The sequence below is a fragment of the Cyrtonyx montezumae genome, unplaced genomic scaffold (genome assembly GCF_038088225.1).
Source record: "Cyrtonyx montezumae isolate F1298 unplaced genomic scaffold, pur_monq_1.0 scaffold_2, whole genome shotgun sequence".
Lineage (NCBI taxonomy): Eukaryota > Metazoa > Chordata > Aves > Galliformes > Odontophoridae > Cyrtonyx > Cyrtonyx montezumae.
The window spans coordinates 56,253,253-56,271,575 of NW_027071936.1; the positions used below are offsets into that span (position 1 = coordinate 56,253,253).

The window sequence follows — 18,323 nt, forward strand, 5'->3', positions numbered from 1 at the left end:
GGCCTGACCTGTTTTTCAATTAATTCACCAATTACTTTTCAGGCTCCTTGGTTGTTCCATATAATTTCTCTTAAGTCATCCTTCCATACAAAATGGCTTTCTCTTCTTTGTGATGCTGTGGAAATTCTTGTCTGTGCCGTGAGGAGGACTGGGGGTCTTCTCTGTCTATCTGTCTTCTCTGTCTTCTCCTTTTCTATGCTGTAGACGTTTCTGAGCTCCAGGGAGCTGCTAACTTTTTTTTTTTTAAGACTTTTCAAAGTACTATTTTTACCATCACTACATTAATTGATTAATTTTCAAATTAGATTGCAGAACTTTTGTGATAAGTGTGACTAATAATAAGCTGTAATGATTATTAATATATATCTGGATACCAGATCTGAATGTCAAGGAACCTTTCTTTTTTTTTTTTTTTTTTTTTTTTTTTTTTTTACAAACAATTCTTATGCATTTTTATTTCCATAACATTTATTCTTTCTGATGTGTTTCTGTCCTTCTGAACTTTTTTTTCATTTTTGCCTCTGGCTTTTTGCACAGAACAGCATTTTTATTATACTGACAAGAACAGTAACACCTCTGTAGATCGTCCTACAGCAAAGGCATGACAGAATAAATGATCATAAATAAGTAAATTTGGTGGTTTCTATGTATCCAGTCATTCAGCTCTTCTCTGTGAGAGGCAGGTGCCTTGGCAAACCACTGCCTCGTGTGATATCTGAGACCTAAATCATATACTGATGTATATATAGATGTGATTGTTCTTTTGCCTGCCATAGTTTAGGATTTGAACCTCAATCCTAAGTCCATGGCAAACTACTGTAAACTACTGAGGATTGATAGATAAACATTACTTGAATTTCTGTGAATTTTGCCTGTTTGGGTATTTACTCTATGTGGTCAAAGTGCTATTGGCAGTGGTCACTTTTTTGGTCAAATAATTTGGATACTACTTGTGACTTTAAAATGGGGCACAGGTGGCCCAAACTCTCAGTATTTTTGTTTCCTGTGTATAAAATAGGAAGAAATATTTATTTGCTCAGTACTTATGAGCTCCTTATGTATAATTTATATTGGCATTTTTTGGGACAGAAAGTTGAGTTTGCTACAGTTGTAACTATATTCTCACAAAGTCATACTAGTTGATAATGGAGTTGATAATGCCTACTACTGTATAATCTAGCCCGTTTCTGCATCAGTTTGCATTTCTTTTATGTACATGATTATGGTCACTGCATCTGAAAGATCTGAAACGGAGGAATATCTGTCAATGTGTCAACTGCATATCCTCTATTCACAAAATCACTATTTCATACTTGATAGAACAAGTACGTTAAGTTGCTAGTTGACGTGTTTAAGTGCAGTGCCTCTGAGCACAAGGGACTGCATGACAATGCACTGCCATACTACACTCACATATGTATTCAGTGTCCTTTGGCAAGGGAATATGCAGTCTGTGGTGATAGAACAAGATGAAATGTTTTCAAACTCAAAGAGGGGAGATTTAAGTTAGATATAAGGAAAAAATCTTTTACAGTGAGGGCAGTGAGACACTGGAACAAGTTGCCCAGTGACATAGTTGATGCCCCATCCCTGGAGACTTTCAAGGTGAGGCTGGATAAGGCCCTGGGTGACTTGATCTAGCTGTGGTGTACTTGCTCATTGCAGGAGAGTTGGATTAGATGGCCTTCAGAAGTCCCTTCCAACTCTAAGGATTCTACAATTCCGTGATCTTACCTAATAAGCTAAGTGATAATGCAGAAAATGAGGCATAATAACAAAGGCAGACGTGAGGTTCTCAAGTTAGAAATTGGTAGCAGCAGAATACTAGAAACATGACTAATGTCATAAGATTAACATTTTTCCAAACTGCAAAATAATTCTGCAAGTAAATGTGTACTTGTCTAATTAACAAAAATAAGTAACCAATCAGCAATTACAGTTCATGTTTTTTCTATGAAAACAGAGATATTTCTATAGAAATACCCTACTGAATATGAAGGAAGCCAAATTGAGACTTTCAGCATTAGACAGCTGTTCCCCGAGGGTTATTGTCAGGCCAACAACATGCCACTGCTGTCCAAAATAGCCCAATGCCTGAGTGGAAGGAAACACGAGTGACAAATGTGGTATTCAACATAGCTTGGTATTATGGAGGGCAGAGTCCTTGGCTCGTGGGAGGAATAGACCTTGCCAGAAGTGCCAGCTAGTAAGAGAATGTGTTAAATAAATATCAATGAATAATGTGCCTACAGAGAAGCAAGTGCTTTGCTTTTTTGGGGGGGGTACTAAAATTAAAAGGGCAATAATTATCCAAAAATACTGTTTGATCTTTTCAGAACCATCTTTCCAGTTTTTAACAGCGAAAAGTATTTTGGAATTTTTCTCAATTTTCAGAATTATAGAATTACAGAATATCTGCTCAGAAGCCCCTGTGTGCCCCTGAAAAGAGAGCTGTATGTGAACAGTGCACGTTGCTGAAATGTTATTAAAGCAGCTATTGGCAGAGGAATACTAAATCCATCACCTTTTTGTACCCTGTTGTAGGTGGGATCCCGTTTGTCCTCACAGGAGAGTTTTTCCAGCAGTCTCAGAGGCCAGCCGCGTTCATGGTAGCTGGGACAGTCAATTGGCTCTCCAACTTTGCAGTTGGACTGCTCTTCCCTTTCATTCAGGTACTCAACATGCTTGATCCTTTTTGTGCTATAGGTGATGTTGTAGCATATAATGTTTGAATAGTAACTCCCAGATAATAGTTAATATTTTTTCCTTGAAGTGAATGAAATTCCTACTACGTATATGATACACTGTAATTGTGCTACCCACATATCTAATTCAAATGCCTCATGAAATTTTGTCCTGTGAAAAAAAAAAAAAGTAATATATATTCTAGCATTGAACTACCCTAAATGGTGCATTCCCAACAGAAGCTCTATAGCAATGCAGTTCGATGGCCGTGTCCATAAGTCGCAGTCACTGATGGTGATTGTCCTTGCTGTCTGCAGCCTTTATGCAATCCATCTTCAGGTTTATCCTATGCTTTGAGAATCCTTATTAGTCTCACTGGTGAATAAATACTTTCTGGTCCTCCACCTGTCTGAGCTTCCTTAGATGATTTCTTCTAATTGCACTTAGTTGCTTTGTGAATGAATTTTCTCCTGTCCCACCTCACATAAGCTTCACTTGCAGTGTATTGCTTCTTTATTTCCTCAGCTAAACTGCTTGCATTGAGGCCAGTTTCATCGAGAGCTATCCAAAAACAAGTGTTTGTATTTTCAAAGCATACATTTATTGTCCAAAAAACTAAAATTGATAATAAAATAAAATGTACATAAAATAGCATTTCTTCTCCCTGCTTCCTAAAAATGTCTCATTACAGTTGAATGACAGTTGAATGACAAAGGAAGCTTCTAGCAGATTTTCATCCTAAACCACGCTGATGGCCATTTCCTGACCATGAGCTTCTCTCTGGACTATCCACAGCCTCTGAAGATGACATGAGAGCTGCTGTCTATCTTCAGAGTTGAAGGACAGGTGATCAGACTATTGAGAAACCATGCTCAAACTCATTAAGGAGTTATCTTCAATGATAAAATTTTCAGTGTGAAACTCAAAACTACAGGAGAAGTTCAGAATTCCTGATAGGTTGTTTAAAATGCAGAGGACAATGTAAGATGCAGTGAAGGGCATAAAGGGGAAAGAGCCTTCCAGCATATTTGCAGGTCCTCAGTAACAAGAGAGATTTTGGAACATCACAAATCTATTAATCTCTGATTAATAATTAATGATAATTAATGATTAATATTTAATAATTAAGCCTGTATAAGTTAACTATCATTTGAGAGTGAAACAGCTTTTATTAAGCAGATCTGTTGGAAGTTATCTGTCTGAGATTATTTATGGGAGAGCTTGAAAGAGTTATAAAATCCAACCCTTGGTCTACATTTGGCACAATTTGAAATTTCTTTCAAACGGAAAATGTCTCTAATCATTTTGATTACTTGGATCACCTTCAAATGTTAACATGAGTATAAAGGCTGTCATCCTTCCGAACTCTGCTACTGATAACATTAACTTCAACTCAAATGCTCAGAGCTGTATGTGTTAAGGGTTTATTTTAATGCTTAGTGAAATCTGTGAGTGTTCTTCACCAGTTTCATAGCTCAGATAAAAGACTTGCCAGTTTAGGCTTTTCAGGTGAGATATTCAAAAGGAGGTAGATATTGATGTCATTAATTTCCCACTGAAGTCATTAGAACATCTACCAAATTCAGCAGAGAAACAATTTTTGAAAACCTGACCTTAGTCAGCAGCATCAGCATGAATTTACTCAGCTCAGGACTTGCCCATTAATGTAAACATTTTGTTCTGCTAACCCCCTCAGTAGGTCATCTGTTTAAAAAGGTCCTCAGTAAATTCAAATATAAAAGCCAACTGCATTTTCTATGTCTTTCACATGCATATTAATGCTTTTTGAGTGTTTTAGTATGCATCCATTTGAAGTTTGCTATTGCCTTGGGAAATTTATGATTTTGAATCATAAAAAACTTCCCTCTATGTGATTACATGATTACCTGTTTAGTTTTAATGAAGAAAATTATGTTTCCATATTACAGAGATTTTGGCTTTTAAAAGTAATTTTAAAAAAGCACCTAAAGACAAAAGCAGTGTTATTCAGACTATGATTTTAAAATCTTTTCCACAAGATCAAACTATAATGTCTCCTCATTCCCTGACTTTCTCCTTTCCTTCCTTTTCGGTCAACCTTAGTCTCAGAATTCAGCTTGTAACTCACCTGTTCCTTTATAGAGCAGCAGTAGCCTCTCCTAAGCTCATTTCTGCAATTCCAAAACACAAAAGAATCTTTAAAATGTCTTCATATTTTATATAAGGATAATCCTTTCTGTATATTTAAGTGCTAATCTGATTGCTTGATAGACAGTAGCTGTTCCTCTGATCACTGATACGCTTCTACAAATTTATTTCAAGCCCCTGAATATATATTAACATTAGAGTTATCAAAAAATTCAAGCAGTAGTTAGTATTGCAAAGGCACCTATTAAGTAGTGTGTCAATATTTTCTCCTCTCAACCATCTGCAGAAACATGTAGTAGAATAAAACTCTGACTTGGGTCATACATGAAAATGTATGAGGAAGATTGAAAATCCACTATCCACAAAGTGTGACAGATTTAAAATGTAGCTACTATTCCAACCCTCATCACTGCCTATTTAAGGCATTGTTTGTGCAAACAATCAGAACTGAGCTTAAAATGACAACCAAAAGTGTAATGAATTTACAAGAACATCTGATATTATGTAATTAGTAGGTCTCAAATTCTGCATTTTATTGAATTGTTTTGTGTAAAAATAATTGCAGAACCACTACTGGATGAGATACATGCAGAGAAATTAATAGAAGTCTGGTTTAGGTCCAAATGAATTTTAAACTTGTGTTCGACAGAAAGCTTGATCTTTTGAAGTATTCAATACATCACCTTGAGTGCTACTCAGCAATTTCTCTTTTTCCATGTCTTCACTTCAGAAAGAATCATAGAACCGTTTAAGTTGGACCCTTAAGACCAAGTCCAACCACCTCCCAGTACTAACCCCACCACTGAACCATGTCCTTAATGCCTCCACAGTGTCTGGTGGAAGTTTTTAAAAAATCCTGTCAGTTCTTAATAAAGCCTGATATGATTTTCAGCTGTGTTGGGAAGCCAGCAGAAATGCTCAGGGATCAGCATCTCACAGAAAGCTTATAGTAGCTGAATGGATCAAGAACCAACTCAGACTCCTTTAAAAACAAAATCTTTTTCCCCTGTTTGCTGTTTGTGTTGGTTCAGCTGCTGTGGATCAGGGCAGCAACTGGGCTTGTCTCACAGCCATGATAGATAGTATTTTTGATGTTCAGACTTAGAAATAATCTATGATTCCTTATGCAAATATGATCCTATAAAAACATTTTAAAGCACTTTATTACTTGGAAGCCTTAATTGGAAAGCATGTAAAAGTGCAACTGTACTTTTTCATTTGTTTTGTACAGCACAAAGTCCTCTGCATTGCAAAGGGGTTTGTTCAGCTAGCAGCTCAAGCAAGGAGTTGTTTTGATCCTCAACTTAGTTTAGAAATTTTGCAGGCATGCCAGACCCACCTGCAGATGCCTCTCCATCCTCTGTTTAGCTGAGTCCAGGTCCAACTGACACAGCATTGAGAATGCATGCTATGTTTTCAGGTACTGCATCAAGAATTATATTAGGCAAACCTTTTAATCATGAGAATATTGAGTATTTATAGTGCTGTGGGACAAAATTGCAGCTTGTCCATCACTGGAGATCTATAAGAGACATGGAGACAGGTGCCCATCAAGAACTGAGACTACCTTACTAATGGGAATGTGCTGCCAGGCATCTGTGTTCCTGGTTTCCCATGATTTTATTGACATTTGAAGCCTTCAGAACAGGCAGTGTCTCATTAAGCATTCACACAGCAAGTGGCTCAGAAGGCTCCTTTAAACTTTCTGTTGCTCTTACATCAGTAGCAACTGCTGCAGTTTGTGGTGGCAGAATCCCAGCTCCAAAACAGTGATCTGACAGCTGTAATTTCTCCTTCCCTGCAAATCATGGGGGAATTGTAGGAATAACGTAATGATGCCTTGACATGCATAATCTTGAAAAACACAGAGAATTAGAGGAGAAAACAGGAAAAATGGAAACAAAGTGAAAGAAAGAAAATCTAAAAATATTCCACCTGGAGAGAAAAATGTGCGATAGGAAAGGCTGACAGTGAACAAGTGAAGACAGAGAAAGGATCAGTTATTTTCTGCAGTACAAAAGGAGCAGAAGGTGTTGAACTTCCCTGACTTATCACAGGAAACCTTGTGAATTTCACAACTTGAGCAAGAATCAAGTATCCAAGGAAATTTAAGAGATCCCTAACCTGAAGGCCTTCAAGGTTATATTAGTCATCCTTCTGTAAGCTTATTGCAGCTTAATATATTCTCTCTTTTATGGATAATAAGAGGAAACAGATCGTTTTTCCTATGGCAATAGTGATTCATTGCAAAACAACAATAACAAACCTAACCAGAGTAACTTGTGTATTCTTATTTGTCTTAAGCTACCAGCCCTCAAACTGGTCGATTTCTGCATCTCTATTTTCTAATTGCACTGGTTTATGTTTTGTGTTTGCAATACTTAATTACCACTGAAGGTTTGCAGTAGCTTTCAAACTTATCAATGAATTATATGGTCATAAATTTAAAATTGCATCTATTTCTGTATTAAATTTAACTGCTTTCAGCCTTCACTTATCAGATGCTGAACAGAACAGAGTGAAGGTTTGGGTAGGTTTTTAATTGTTGACTGAAGAGCACAAGTGAATATATTTCAGGTGTTGGCATTTCTCTAAGTTATTCACAGACCATAAGGAGCTCATCATTCTGTGTGATGTTTATTCCAGTCCTTGAGTGAATGAAGAACTTAAACAGAGGAGTGATGCATAGCTAAATAACATGTAATACAAACATGCTTGCTTGCCCATGAGCCTCCTGCTCTCTCTTTCTCACAGGCACATCTATAAGCAAACTCTTTCCCAAACACTCTGATGAATAAAACCCAAATCTTGTATGTACACAAGTGGATAAAGGCGCATGCTTCTAATGTAGCCAGACTCAGAATTATTACTTATGGGCATTCTTTGGCATCACCTCTCTAAATCTGCTGTTCTATTTTACACTGCTGGATAGGAAATCTGAGACCTTTCCTGACTTTTCTGGAGCCCCTGGTTCAGGAATCTGTAGTAAAGAGAGAGTAGAGTATCTCAGGAGATCTGGATTGTGAAGGACAGGACAACATAGTAAATAAGAAATATAAGTGTCTACATGTGTGGGAGTAGAGGCTATGTGCAGAAGCTAGCAGATGGGACAACAAACTACAGCAGAAGAAAAATGCTTTAAAAGCTCTGTTAGTGTTCAGCAAGTATTCAGATGTTACTCTTCAAAAAGGTTTGTGGTGACAGCCTTGTGTACCAAGATAGGTCAGCAAGGCATTAAAACACACATTATCTAGGAAAAGGTGTTCTTTTTCAAAAGAATTGGAAAAACACCAAGAATTAGTAAGAATTAGCAGTTAATTTCAGGACACGACAAGTGACTATGCTCTTTTCCAATGAATCCTTATTTCATTTTTCAGTTTTTTCTCTTGGAATGTTAAGGGGCACTTAAAGACTACATGGTAAAACAATATTCTGCTGCAGAAGGTTTCTGTCATAATAATTACCCATTCTAGAAGAAAGACTGCAGAATCTGTTTTTTAAGGTGCTAAGGTCACGGTGTACATGGAGTGCATATACAAAAAGTACTCATTAAAATATCTCTGTGTATTTTATTGAAACCGGAATCTTTCAATGAATATACTAAATTACATTGTAGAATAACACACTTTGCCAGTAACACAGTGGAAACAGAAGTAAACCAGAGAGGAATGAAGGAAGTGAGTCGTTTTTATCTGGCATTAATGTACTTAGCGTTTAATACCTGATTCTGTTAATATCCCATGCTAACTATTTTGTAATAAGTATGTTAAAGGAATAAAGATAACAAGATGGGGGAAGAGAGGTTGCCAGGGATCACCGAGGAGTATCCAGATGCAAATACAAGTCCACTAAGTGCAAAGCAGACTCTGCTCCTCGGTGGAGTTTGGCTTTTGGCAACATCAGTGTACATAAATCCATGGACCCCAAGGGATGCATCCATGTGTGCTGAGGGAGCTGGCAGAGGTGATTGCTGAAACACTTGCTATTATCTTTGAGAGATCTTGCATTAAAAAAGAGTGACCAGCAGGTCACGGGAGGTGATCCTCCCCATCTACTCTTCCCTGGTAAGGCTTCATCTGGAGTATTGTGTCCAGTTCTGGGCTCCCCAGTACAAAAAGACAGGGATCTTCTCAAAAGAGTCCAGTGGAAGGCCACAAAGATGAAAAAGGGCATGAATACCTCTCTTATGAGGAAAGGCTGAGAGACCTGGGTCTGTTCAGTCTTGAAAAAAGGAGATTCAGGGGGAATCTGATCCATGTCTTTAAGTATCTCAGGTGTGGGAGGCATAGGGATGAGGCTGGACTCTTTTCAGCAGTGCACGGCAATAGGACAAGGGGAGATGGACACAAACTGAAGCATAGGATGTTCTGCACAAATGTGCGTGAGGACTTCTTCTCAGTGAGGGTGATGGAGCAGTGGACTGGCACAGCTGCACAGAGAGGTGGAGGAGTCTCCTTCTCTGGAGATGTTCAGGACCCGCCTGGATGCCTACCTGTGCAACCTGGGCGAGGGAGCTGCTTTGGCAGGGAGGTTGGACTAGATGATCTCTAGAGGACCCTTCCAACCCCTACAATTCTGTGATTTTGCCTGTGGCACAGTGGGGCTGCATGCCTACAACACGGAAAGATAGTGTTTGAAATCTTTAGAAGTGCTGGGGAAGCAACTGATGGAGGTCTTCAAATCTCTTCATATGGTTGTACTCGGAAATTATGTAGATCCCTGTCTACATGACAAATAAGAAATCGCTGCTGCAGCTGCCTGGAAAAAAGAAAGAGAACTTGAATGGGATTCATTTTCCATCTTTCCATCTTTTTCATCTTTCAGTCCTTGAGGACTGCACTGATTTTTCCCCTTTTACTTCTGCCCCAGGATAAGCTTGCTATGTCCCAGAATGGATGACATTTCTCAGTCTCTTGCAGCATGCTGGCTGCAACTCTGAGGCAATACTTCTAAAAGCTGCATGCCATTCTGCAGCCATTTGACAGAGCAATAGCACAGAATATCTCACTTTTGCAGGGACCAGTAAACATGAGCGTACAGTTTGAGTGTTTTGCCTGGTTTATAAAAAACATTGTTTTTACAAAGTCATAGTATTTATACTCAGATACTATCATGTACTTTTTTGTGCTGTTTCTTTGTAACTGATCGAGACATAGTGATAAGAAAATATATGTTGTGTTGTAGATCTGAGAGATGAATGCTCAGAACTTATCAAAGATTAGGATATAAGTCTTGAGTTATAGATAGGTGCTTACACTTCAGGTTGGAGAAACAAGCAAGTGACAGAAACAACCTCTGTCATTCCTTTCTGTGTCAGTGGCAATGGAAAATGCTGTGCTTTTTACTGTGTCATAGTTTACTGTGATGAGGGGAAGACTTCAATAATAAAGGAGAAACTGAGAGTATTTGGGCCCTGTCCTACTGCAAACCACCAATGCCCCATAGCAAACTTTAGGAAGAGCTTTAAAATAACTAGAAAGTACTTCTCATACTTCTCAGAAAATTATGAACAGAAGAGCATACACAAAGAAGGATATTAAGGAGATTATATATTAAATAGAGAATGCACAACAAATCTTAATTTGAAGTATTTACGAAGAGCTGCCGGTATTCTACATAGGTGTGGCTGGGAAACACCTTTTCAGAAAAGAGTTCCTTGGCACTGAGTGCTTCCCCTTCTCTAACTTTCATGCAAAAGGACAACAAAATGAGGGCATGGCTGTAGGTGTGCAGCTTGTTGTAAAGCAAATAGCTGGGTGGAAGGTCATGTCCCTGAAATAGTGTTTTTACTAGCTGACTTTTGAAGTGCACAACTCAAAAACAATTCTCATATGTATTCTTCATAAATAAGTTTTTACTTGTATTAGAATAGAGAGATCTGAAAGAAGTAGAGTACTAATTATCACTAGCTGGAAATGGAGTATACTTTGAGTTTATTTTTACACTGAATACAGTGTCTTGAAAAAATATCATGCTTTGGTCTGTGATCCAAATGGGGCTCAGTATAACATGGAGTACAGGCATTACACTGCTTGTTCAGATTGCTTACTACTGTGACAGAAAAGACCTATGTGTGTGCTTAGTTTACCCCTTTCAGAAGCTAGTTTATTTCTCTTAGTGAAGTAGTATTTGTGAGTTCTTACTGGAGGCTCTTCTGAACTTCTGCTCTTTTTTTTTTTTTTACACTTGAGATTTCTATTCATGTTTCTAACAGATTTTCCTAAATGTGTAATAATTTGTGTTGATGTTTTCTGTTAAGTACAAAGATTTAAATAACAAATGTACGCATAGAAGTATATATGCAGATTCTCTCTGTCAAGTTATTTTAACTTATTTTACATCTGATACTTGAACTACAGTGTATGCATCCATTGGGAAATGTAGGCTATCAGGAGGTTACATTAAAAAAAAAAGCTCTTAATTAGAAGCAACCTGCTTCAAGTATACAAGGATCTGTGAACTTTATGAGGAGGTAAGAAATGTATGAGGGTTTGGGATGAAACTGCAGTTTGAAAATGCCTTTGAAAATCACACTATTTTTATTTAGTGAAATACATTTCATGCAGTAGCTCATTCGTTCTTCACTGTCCTGCACCTTCAGTGAAATCTTAAAGTAAGTCTCAAGGACAAGGGGTAAAGGATACAAATTCTCTCATCCATTTGCTTTAATTCAAACATGAATTGAACAAGAACAAATAAAGCCAAAACAAAATGAATAACTGTTCTGCTGGTAACTTTTTTAGTAAGGCATCAAACCATTATTACTTGATACCATTACATCAAATATCCAATTTGTCTGTTACTGATTCTGATCTTCATGGTAAACCCAAAATGCATGCATCCACTGTGAGTGCCAAATGTGCAGTGATATTTCTAATTGAGAATTTAGAGGGCTGAGAAGGTAAAGGGATTAATTTGCCTAGCACTTAAAGTTTTTATAGTACTAAAGGAATCTCTCCTGCTTTTTTCAGCCTTCCAATTGAACTTTTAGAGCAGCTATTGTATTTTTCTTGCATTGCCCCCACTCCACTATATTGGAAATTATTGTTATTGACTTCATGAATTGGAAGGAATCACGTTAGTATCACACTTGGAAAGAAAATCTGATATTTGCTGGGAGTCAGAAGTTCTGTTTTAAACTGTTTATTTGGTAAGCTTCTAAATCTGATGCAGAATTTGTTCATCTCTGCATTTTTTTTCTGTATCTGCCCAGGAATATAAATTTTCCCATTTTCAGTATAGCAGTCATGCCTAGAAATTAAGCTTTACCATAGAATGAATTAAATCAGTAAATAGCTATCAATTGCCTGAGTAGAAAACCTGAGGGAGTTTCTGTTGGGTCGACTGATGGTTTGTTTGTTTTATGAACCCTAGAGATCTCATCATTTTAATGCTAGGATTTCTACTTGCTTTTGTTTACCTTTTAGCTTGAAAAAAAATTAAAAAAAGCTCTTTTTTTCATCCATTCTGAGCTTTTTAAGTCATAATGGCAAAAATTGTTATTTTGCTTTTTTTTTTTTAAGCAAGATTGGACAAAAGCCTATACATTTTGCATAATGCCAATAACAAAAATCTGAAAATATATTTGTTAAAATTTATGTTTAAAAATGTTGCTGTACTGCACTTCCTTATTCATATACCCCAATTACAGAGCTACAAGTCATTGTCTGAGTCAGGTTTGATTTTCCATGCCTGGGATCTGATTTGGCAGAATTGTCTAAGTGCTTTGACGTTAATTCCTTTTTGTGGTAATCAAATGCATGTCTTAAATGAATCGTTTCCTGATTTTCCACTTTTCTGTGAATACAGAGCCTTGATCAGCTGCAGAAATATGAAAAGAGGATAAAAAATGAGTAATTCAAAATTCATTTGGCAGGACATCCATAGAAACATTGGGTTTTAAATAGCCTCCTTAGCCAATATGAAAATAGAAGGTGATGAGCTTAAAGGTTTGTTCTTAACTTCAAAATATCCTGTCTATCCTTGAAAAATTCACTGTAAGTCTACTTTGAAGAAGATTTAGTAGCCTGCTGACTAATTAGGAACAAGCTGTAAATATCCGAGGTGCTCTCCAGGTGATATGGCAGCAAAAATCATGTCTGCTCTTCCACACCCTCTGCTGGGAGCCCAGGAAGGCAAGTGGCCTTCCATAACCCATGGAAACTGTGGTCCTTCAAGGACATTTGTTTATCTCATCTTGACTCTGAATGTAACTATGAGCCCATCGAGAGATGGAGTCCTGGTTATTCAGTAAACCACATGAAACATTTAGCAACTTTGAACCTCAGATGTTCATGCAGTAGGACACACTGAAGAAATGATGGAAAACAGATAGAAATAGATGCTTCTATCCCATATCATTAGTGAAATCGTGTTTGAAAGTATAGAAAAATATTTAAATTTTCAAATGTGATCATGTGTGTTATCGTTATTCTTATGTCATTGAGAATGCACATGTCAGTAAAGGATCTTGAGACCACACTCAGTGGACCAAGTGCACAGAGTTGCTGAGTATCTGTACTCTGCATGGCCACCAAAGGCTTTCACTGAAATTCTTCCTCATTTCTTACTCCCACTCCAGCCCAACAGATCTCCCTCCCTGAGGGAGAGCTGACAGAGCGTGCAGCAACTCAGTGCTCACCCTCTTCCCAGCACACTGCCCTACCTTCAGCATCTCCTGACAGGCACATCAGATATACTCATTCATTCACTGATTCTTCTCTCTGGCACCAATCAATTCAGAATACATAAAAAAAAGATAAAAATGAATTAAAAATCTAGGCTGGACTGTATCCCTTTCATGCCCGATTGAAGGTTTCTTTTGAGTTAGGATCCAGGATTTGATATTTCCCTTTTGTTTTATCCTGCAATTTTGTCCTACTTCCTTTATCAGTTTGTAGTGCAGGTAGAAGATTTCATGTTTTTAATATGTAATGTAATTTACATTCTTCTGTGGCAGACACAGGGTCAGGAGATATTAGCTGAACTCTTGAGGCTTACGAATGTGTTTGTCTTTTCTCAGTCTGTAAAATTATAACCTGCTTTAAAGAAATATTATGATTGAAGACAATCTGATGAGGAAAGTTGCAATCATTCTGCGATTGCCCTGTGGTGTTCCTCTCCAGGAATTAGGGCTCTATCCTGCTGAATGTGAAGAGTGCAAAGTCATGGTCTCTTCCCACAGAAGTCATTTGTAGGATTTATAAGAAAAAATAATTTTTGTCTTATTCTCTGTGGAATGTGTTCTGGAGGCCCTTTGGGGGCTACATCTAAAGGGAAATGCAGAATTTAAGGACAGCAAATTTATTACCAGTAATTGTAAATACATTATATAACGTAATTGCAAATAAACTGTGTACTTGTGACAGTATTAAGTGCGATTAGGAAAGGTTTCAGTTAGCACAAATCAAACAAGTTAATAAACACTAGTTTAAATAATGGACAGCAAAGAAGTAATCAGGGATTAGAGTTGTTAGAAATCTATAGCAGCATCACTGAGATGCACTGTGAACTGGTGGCCAGGCTAAGTAAGGGCATTAATGGCTTGTTTGCATCAAGGGAAATGTCTAGTTCAGTGAACATTTTAAAATGGAAAAATGTAATTCTAGTTTGGAGCCCTACCATTGCAGTGAACAGTAATTTCACATGCAGAGAAGCCAGATGCAAATTTGGATTTTTTTAACACGACAGAATGATTTATGAGGCACTGGGAAGTTATTTTTTCCTGTCTACTAAATTCATTTGCTTCTGCCTCTATATAAGCTTGAAAGTCGTATCAGTTTCCTTCCCAGAATATTTTTCCTCCTCATCAACCATGCTCATTGGCTTGTGATTGTCAGGTTGTTCAGGAGTCTGTGCTTATAAGGTTTAACAAAAAATGTGTCAGTGATTTCAAGAGTCCACAGGCAGTATTTTGGAGGATGCACTTTCAAGCCTTTCCTATGACAGTCAGGAGCCAAAGGGCTGAACTGGGTAATGAATTATCCATGGAAAACATTGTGACCAGGCAGCCATAAAGCTGCAGAAGTTTACTTTTTTTCTTCCTCATTCCCCACCTGACTTCATACTCTTTTTTCATGCTAGGTATTGTATATACTGAGCAAGTGAAATATAAAAACAGTCCCAAAAATTGCATAAACCCTTATCCTGCAAAGCAGGGACCTTACTCATAGTACAGTATAGAGCTGAGATAACTAATGATGGTGGATGCATATTAGAAAATTTGCAGAAAGTTGGTCTTATGTCATTGTCTAGTGTTGTCATGATTGTTTCAGATACATACAGTTAATAACAACTTTAAATGTGTATGTATAGGAGCTCACAGCCACAAGTTCTAACCAGTGTTGACTACGAGCTTCTTGTGGTTTCCCATGGTGGTTTCAGATTTGCCTCAGCAGTGAACAGAAGATAGAACTTTCCACTTCCTCCATTTAAACACCTCATATTGTGTCTGAGATATCCATTTCTCCCCATGCTCAGTATTCATGACCTCACACAAGCCATTATGGAAAGACTGTCTTAGTCATGGATCTAGAGATACCACTTTTTGTTAATTTTACCTTTGTTAATTAAAGGAAGTAAAAAATGTTCATTAGACATTGCCTTTAAGAACACATAATGAGATATATTCATACAGAAAGAGATCATGAACAGCTACAAGGATCCTGCACCCTCTGACTGTCTTCAGGATTTAGAAAGTTCTTACACTCATTTCTAGCAAGAAAGTAGTGCATTTGATGTTTTTTTTTCTTCTAGAAGCTCTTGTAACTGTGGAAATGATAGAAATGTCTGCCTTTTTTCCTCTTTGTTTATTTTGCAAATCTCAGAGCTGTAACATCTGTGATGCTGATGCCTTGGGCTATGACAGGTTTCTCGTGTGTCATGTACAGCTGCAAGATGTTGCAAAAGCATGTCTCCTTTTCTTCATCTAGAAATCAAGAGGTAGTGTTCAGAGCAGCCTGGTGAAAAACCTGCTTTGTCTCTGGTAGTACTGCACAAGTGGGTCAGCTGGGTCAAGCTGTGCAGGCAGCAGAAGCCCTGCTTCCCCTCTCTCCACGTGCGCCCAGCCTGGTGCCTGCTAGAACCTCTTCCCATAGTCTGCTTCTCCATCTATGGGCCCCTGGTGCTGGAAAAGCTTCAGATTCATGCATTTTTATGAACTTCTAAGACACTCTGACTTGCAATGAATGCCAGCACTTACTGTGCTTGCTTAAAAATTGCTCCACGCTTGAACTTTCACTCCATTCCTGATATTGATTTTCTTTTTACTTTTTTCCCCCTTGGTGCATGCAGTGACCATATCTCACTTGTTTTCTGTTCACAGAGTGGTTTACAGACCTACTGCTTCCTTGTGTTTGCAGCCATCTGCTTTGCAGGAGCGACCTACCTGTTTTTTGTCCTGCCTGAAACAAAGAACAAGACACTGAGTGAGATCAGCCACGCATTTGCCAAAAGGAATAAGGTCTCCTTAGAAATGCAAGAAATTAACCATTACCCAGAAGAGAGGAAATCAAGTGCAGAGCAAGAATCAAACTTCACTTCTGTGGACAATGGGAGAACAAAACAAGCAATTGTGTAAAGCAAGGACATTCTTTTGGGGTAGCTGGGGTAAAAGTGTGTTCAATTTCCTTATTTAGTACGTTTATAGCAATTGTATTTTTAATGTGACAACATGAACTGCATCCTCCTCAGATATGTTTTTTAAGTGAGTATGTGTGAACTTGTTAGCAGATAGGGTGATTTAGGAGGCAGAGCAGCAGCAGCTGCTTAAATAAATACGAGCCAGTTTTCTTGGACACCTGCAAAGTAGTGGGGTGGAGGAGTACAGACCTGGGGAAGCATTTTGGCTGTGGGGAGCAGGAGTTGTCCAGGCACATCTGTGTGCTGTTAGTGAGGTGTGTGTGCACTTGGCAGGAGATGAATGGGAAGGGGATCCAGCAGGGATAGGGCTGCTAGGAATCAGTGTGAGCCAACCTGAAATGGGTCCAGTTTGCACTGCTCCCAATTCCAGTGTGCCAGTAAACCCACATTTGAGGACTGAGGAGAAAGAAGGTAGGTAACACTCCTTTCAGTCCTTTTCCAGCTATTTTGGCTTCATGCTGCTTCTCATGAAGACCTTTCAGCCTTTCATAACTGGAGAGCTGCAGGGCCTGATGGGTTTCTTTATCTGTCCTGCAAATCCTGATCAATCATTTGCCTGTAGTTTCTGAGTTTGCTGGCACTGTATTTCTGTGGATGCAGATACATATTTTTAAAGAATATCTGTAGAATTTTGAGTATGAAAGGAAATCTAGTGCTCATATTGAAGGGAAAGATCTGTGAAGGTAGTTGTAGGGTGTAGCACTGAAAAGAAAATCAAATGCCAAGTTTCCCAAGTGTGTTTTTTAGTTGTTTTTATTCTTATTTTTCTTCTTTTTTTAATTTTTTTTCTTATTATTTTATGTGTGTGTAAAATGATAACTAGTGCTTTTCTTTCAAGTTCCTTTTAAAACAAATCTCAGGAGCCAAAATTTTCCATGAGACTCAATAAGCATTTCTTAACAATCAGATCTCCAAAGGAACTTGGGAACCTATTTCTTATTTGGACATTAACTTAATTTGGGCTTAATTCTTAAGCTCTGGACCTCCATGTTTATAAGTTTTTAAGCTATTTAATGCTCTTTAAAACTGGCCTTGAGGTCTGCATAACTTCACGATAGCAAGACTCAGCAGGTTGCTGGGTGATGGGTGATCCATTGCCTTTTATTTAGGATATTTTTAATGAGCTTTTATTTCTAATTTGTAATTTGTAATTGTGATAATGTTTTTTCTTGACTCTTTGAGTAAGTTTGATGCAAAGGGAGTAAATAAGCACTTTTAACTTGTTTCATATGAAAAGTAAGTCTTTGTGCTACTCTCAGTGAGAAGTAAGGCACAAGAAGCAAGTGCAGGTTTAGGTAGAGCTAGCTGCTTCCACGTGTTGTAGTTACTAATGCATAAGTTCATAAATTTGGGATTTAAATATATATACATATTCTATGATTCTATGATATATGTATATGTATATACCCATATATATCCAAAATATAAATGTATATATGACTATACATATATTCATGCATAGAGAAATAAATAGAGAACTGCTTTCTAGTACTTGTTTTGTTCAGATGTCCCTGACTGATAAGCTGTTTATTGTTTTGTTTCCTACTGTAGATTAAGATCAGAGATCCTGATAACTATTACTTCTAAGTGATGTATAGGGTATAATGTGATTTATTTATTTGTGATATATTTGCTGCACACATTATAAGCTGACAGTGCAGATTAGCTAACAGGGCAATTTCACTACTGGGTAATAGAAGAAAATTGTTCTGAGACTTTATGCTATTTGATTGGGACAGAAATACAGCAACAAGTGAGATTAAAAAAAAGAAAAGATACATGTATGAAAGGGAGTTAAGAATGAAGATTCAGATTTATGATACTGGTGCTACCCTTAAGAAAAAGCATGAATCGGGACTATATCAAATAAT

At 37.7% G+C, this 18,323-nt stretch overlaps 1 protein-coding gene across 1 annotated transcript in view; it reads left to right on the plus strand.

Annotated features, from left to right (window-relative positions):
• Nucleotides 1-17,779, plus strand: part of SLC2A9 (solute carrier family 2 member 9) — an 89,649-nt gene extending 71,870 nt beyond the window's left edge. Inside the window, exons 12-13 of the mRNA XM_065735775.1 lie at nt 2,545-2,672; nt 16,136-17,779. Coding sequence (XP_065591847.1) covers nt 2,545-2,672; nt 16,136-16,390 — 383 coding nt within the window. The 3' untranslated portion in view covers nt 16,391-17,779. The remainder of the gene's footprint in view (nt 1-2,544; nt 2,673-16,135) is intronic.
• The last annotated feature ends 544 nt before the right edge of the window (nt 17,780-18,323 follow it).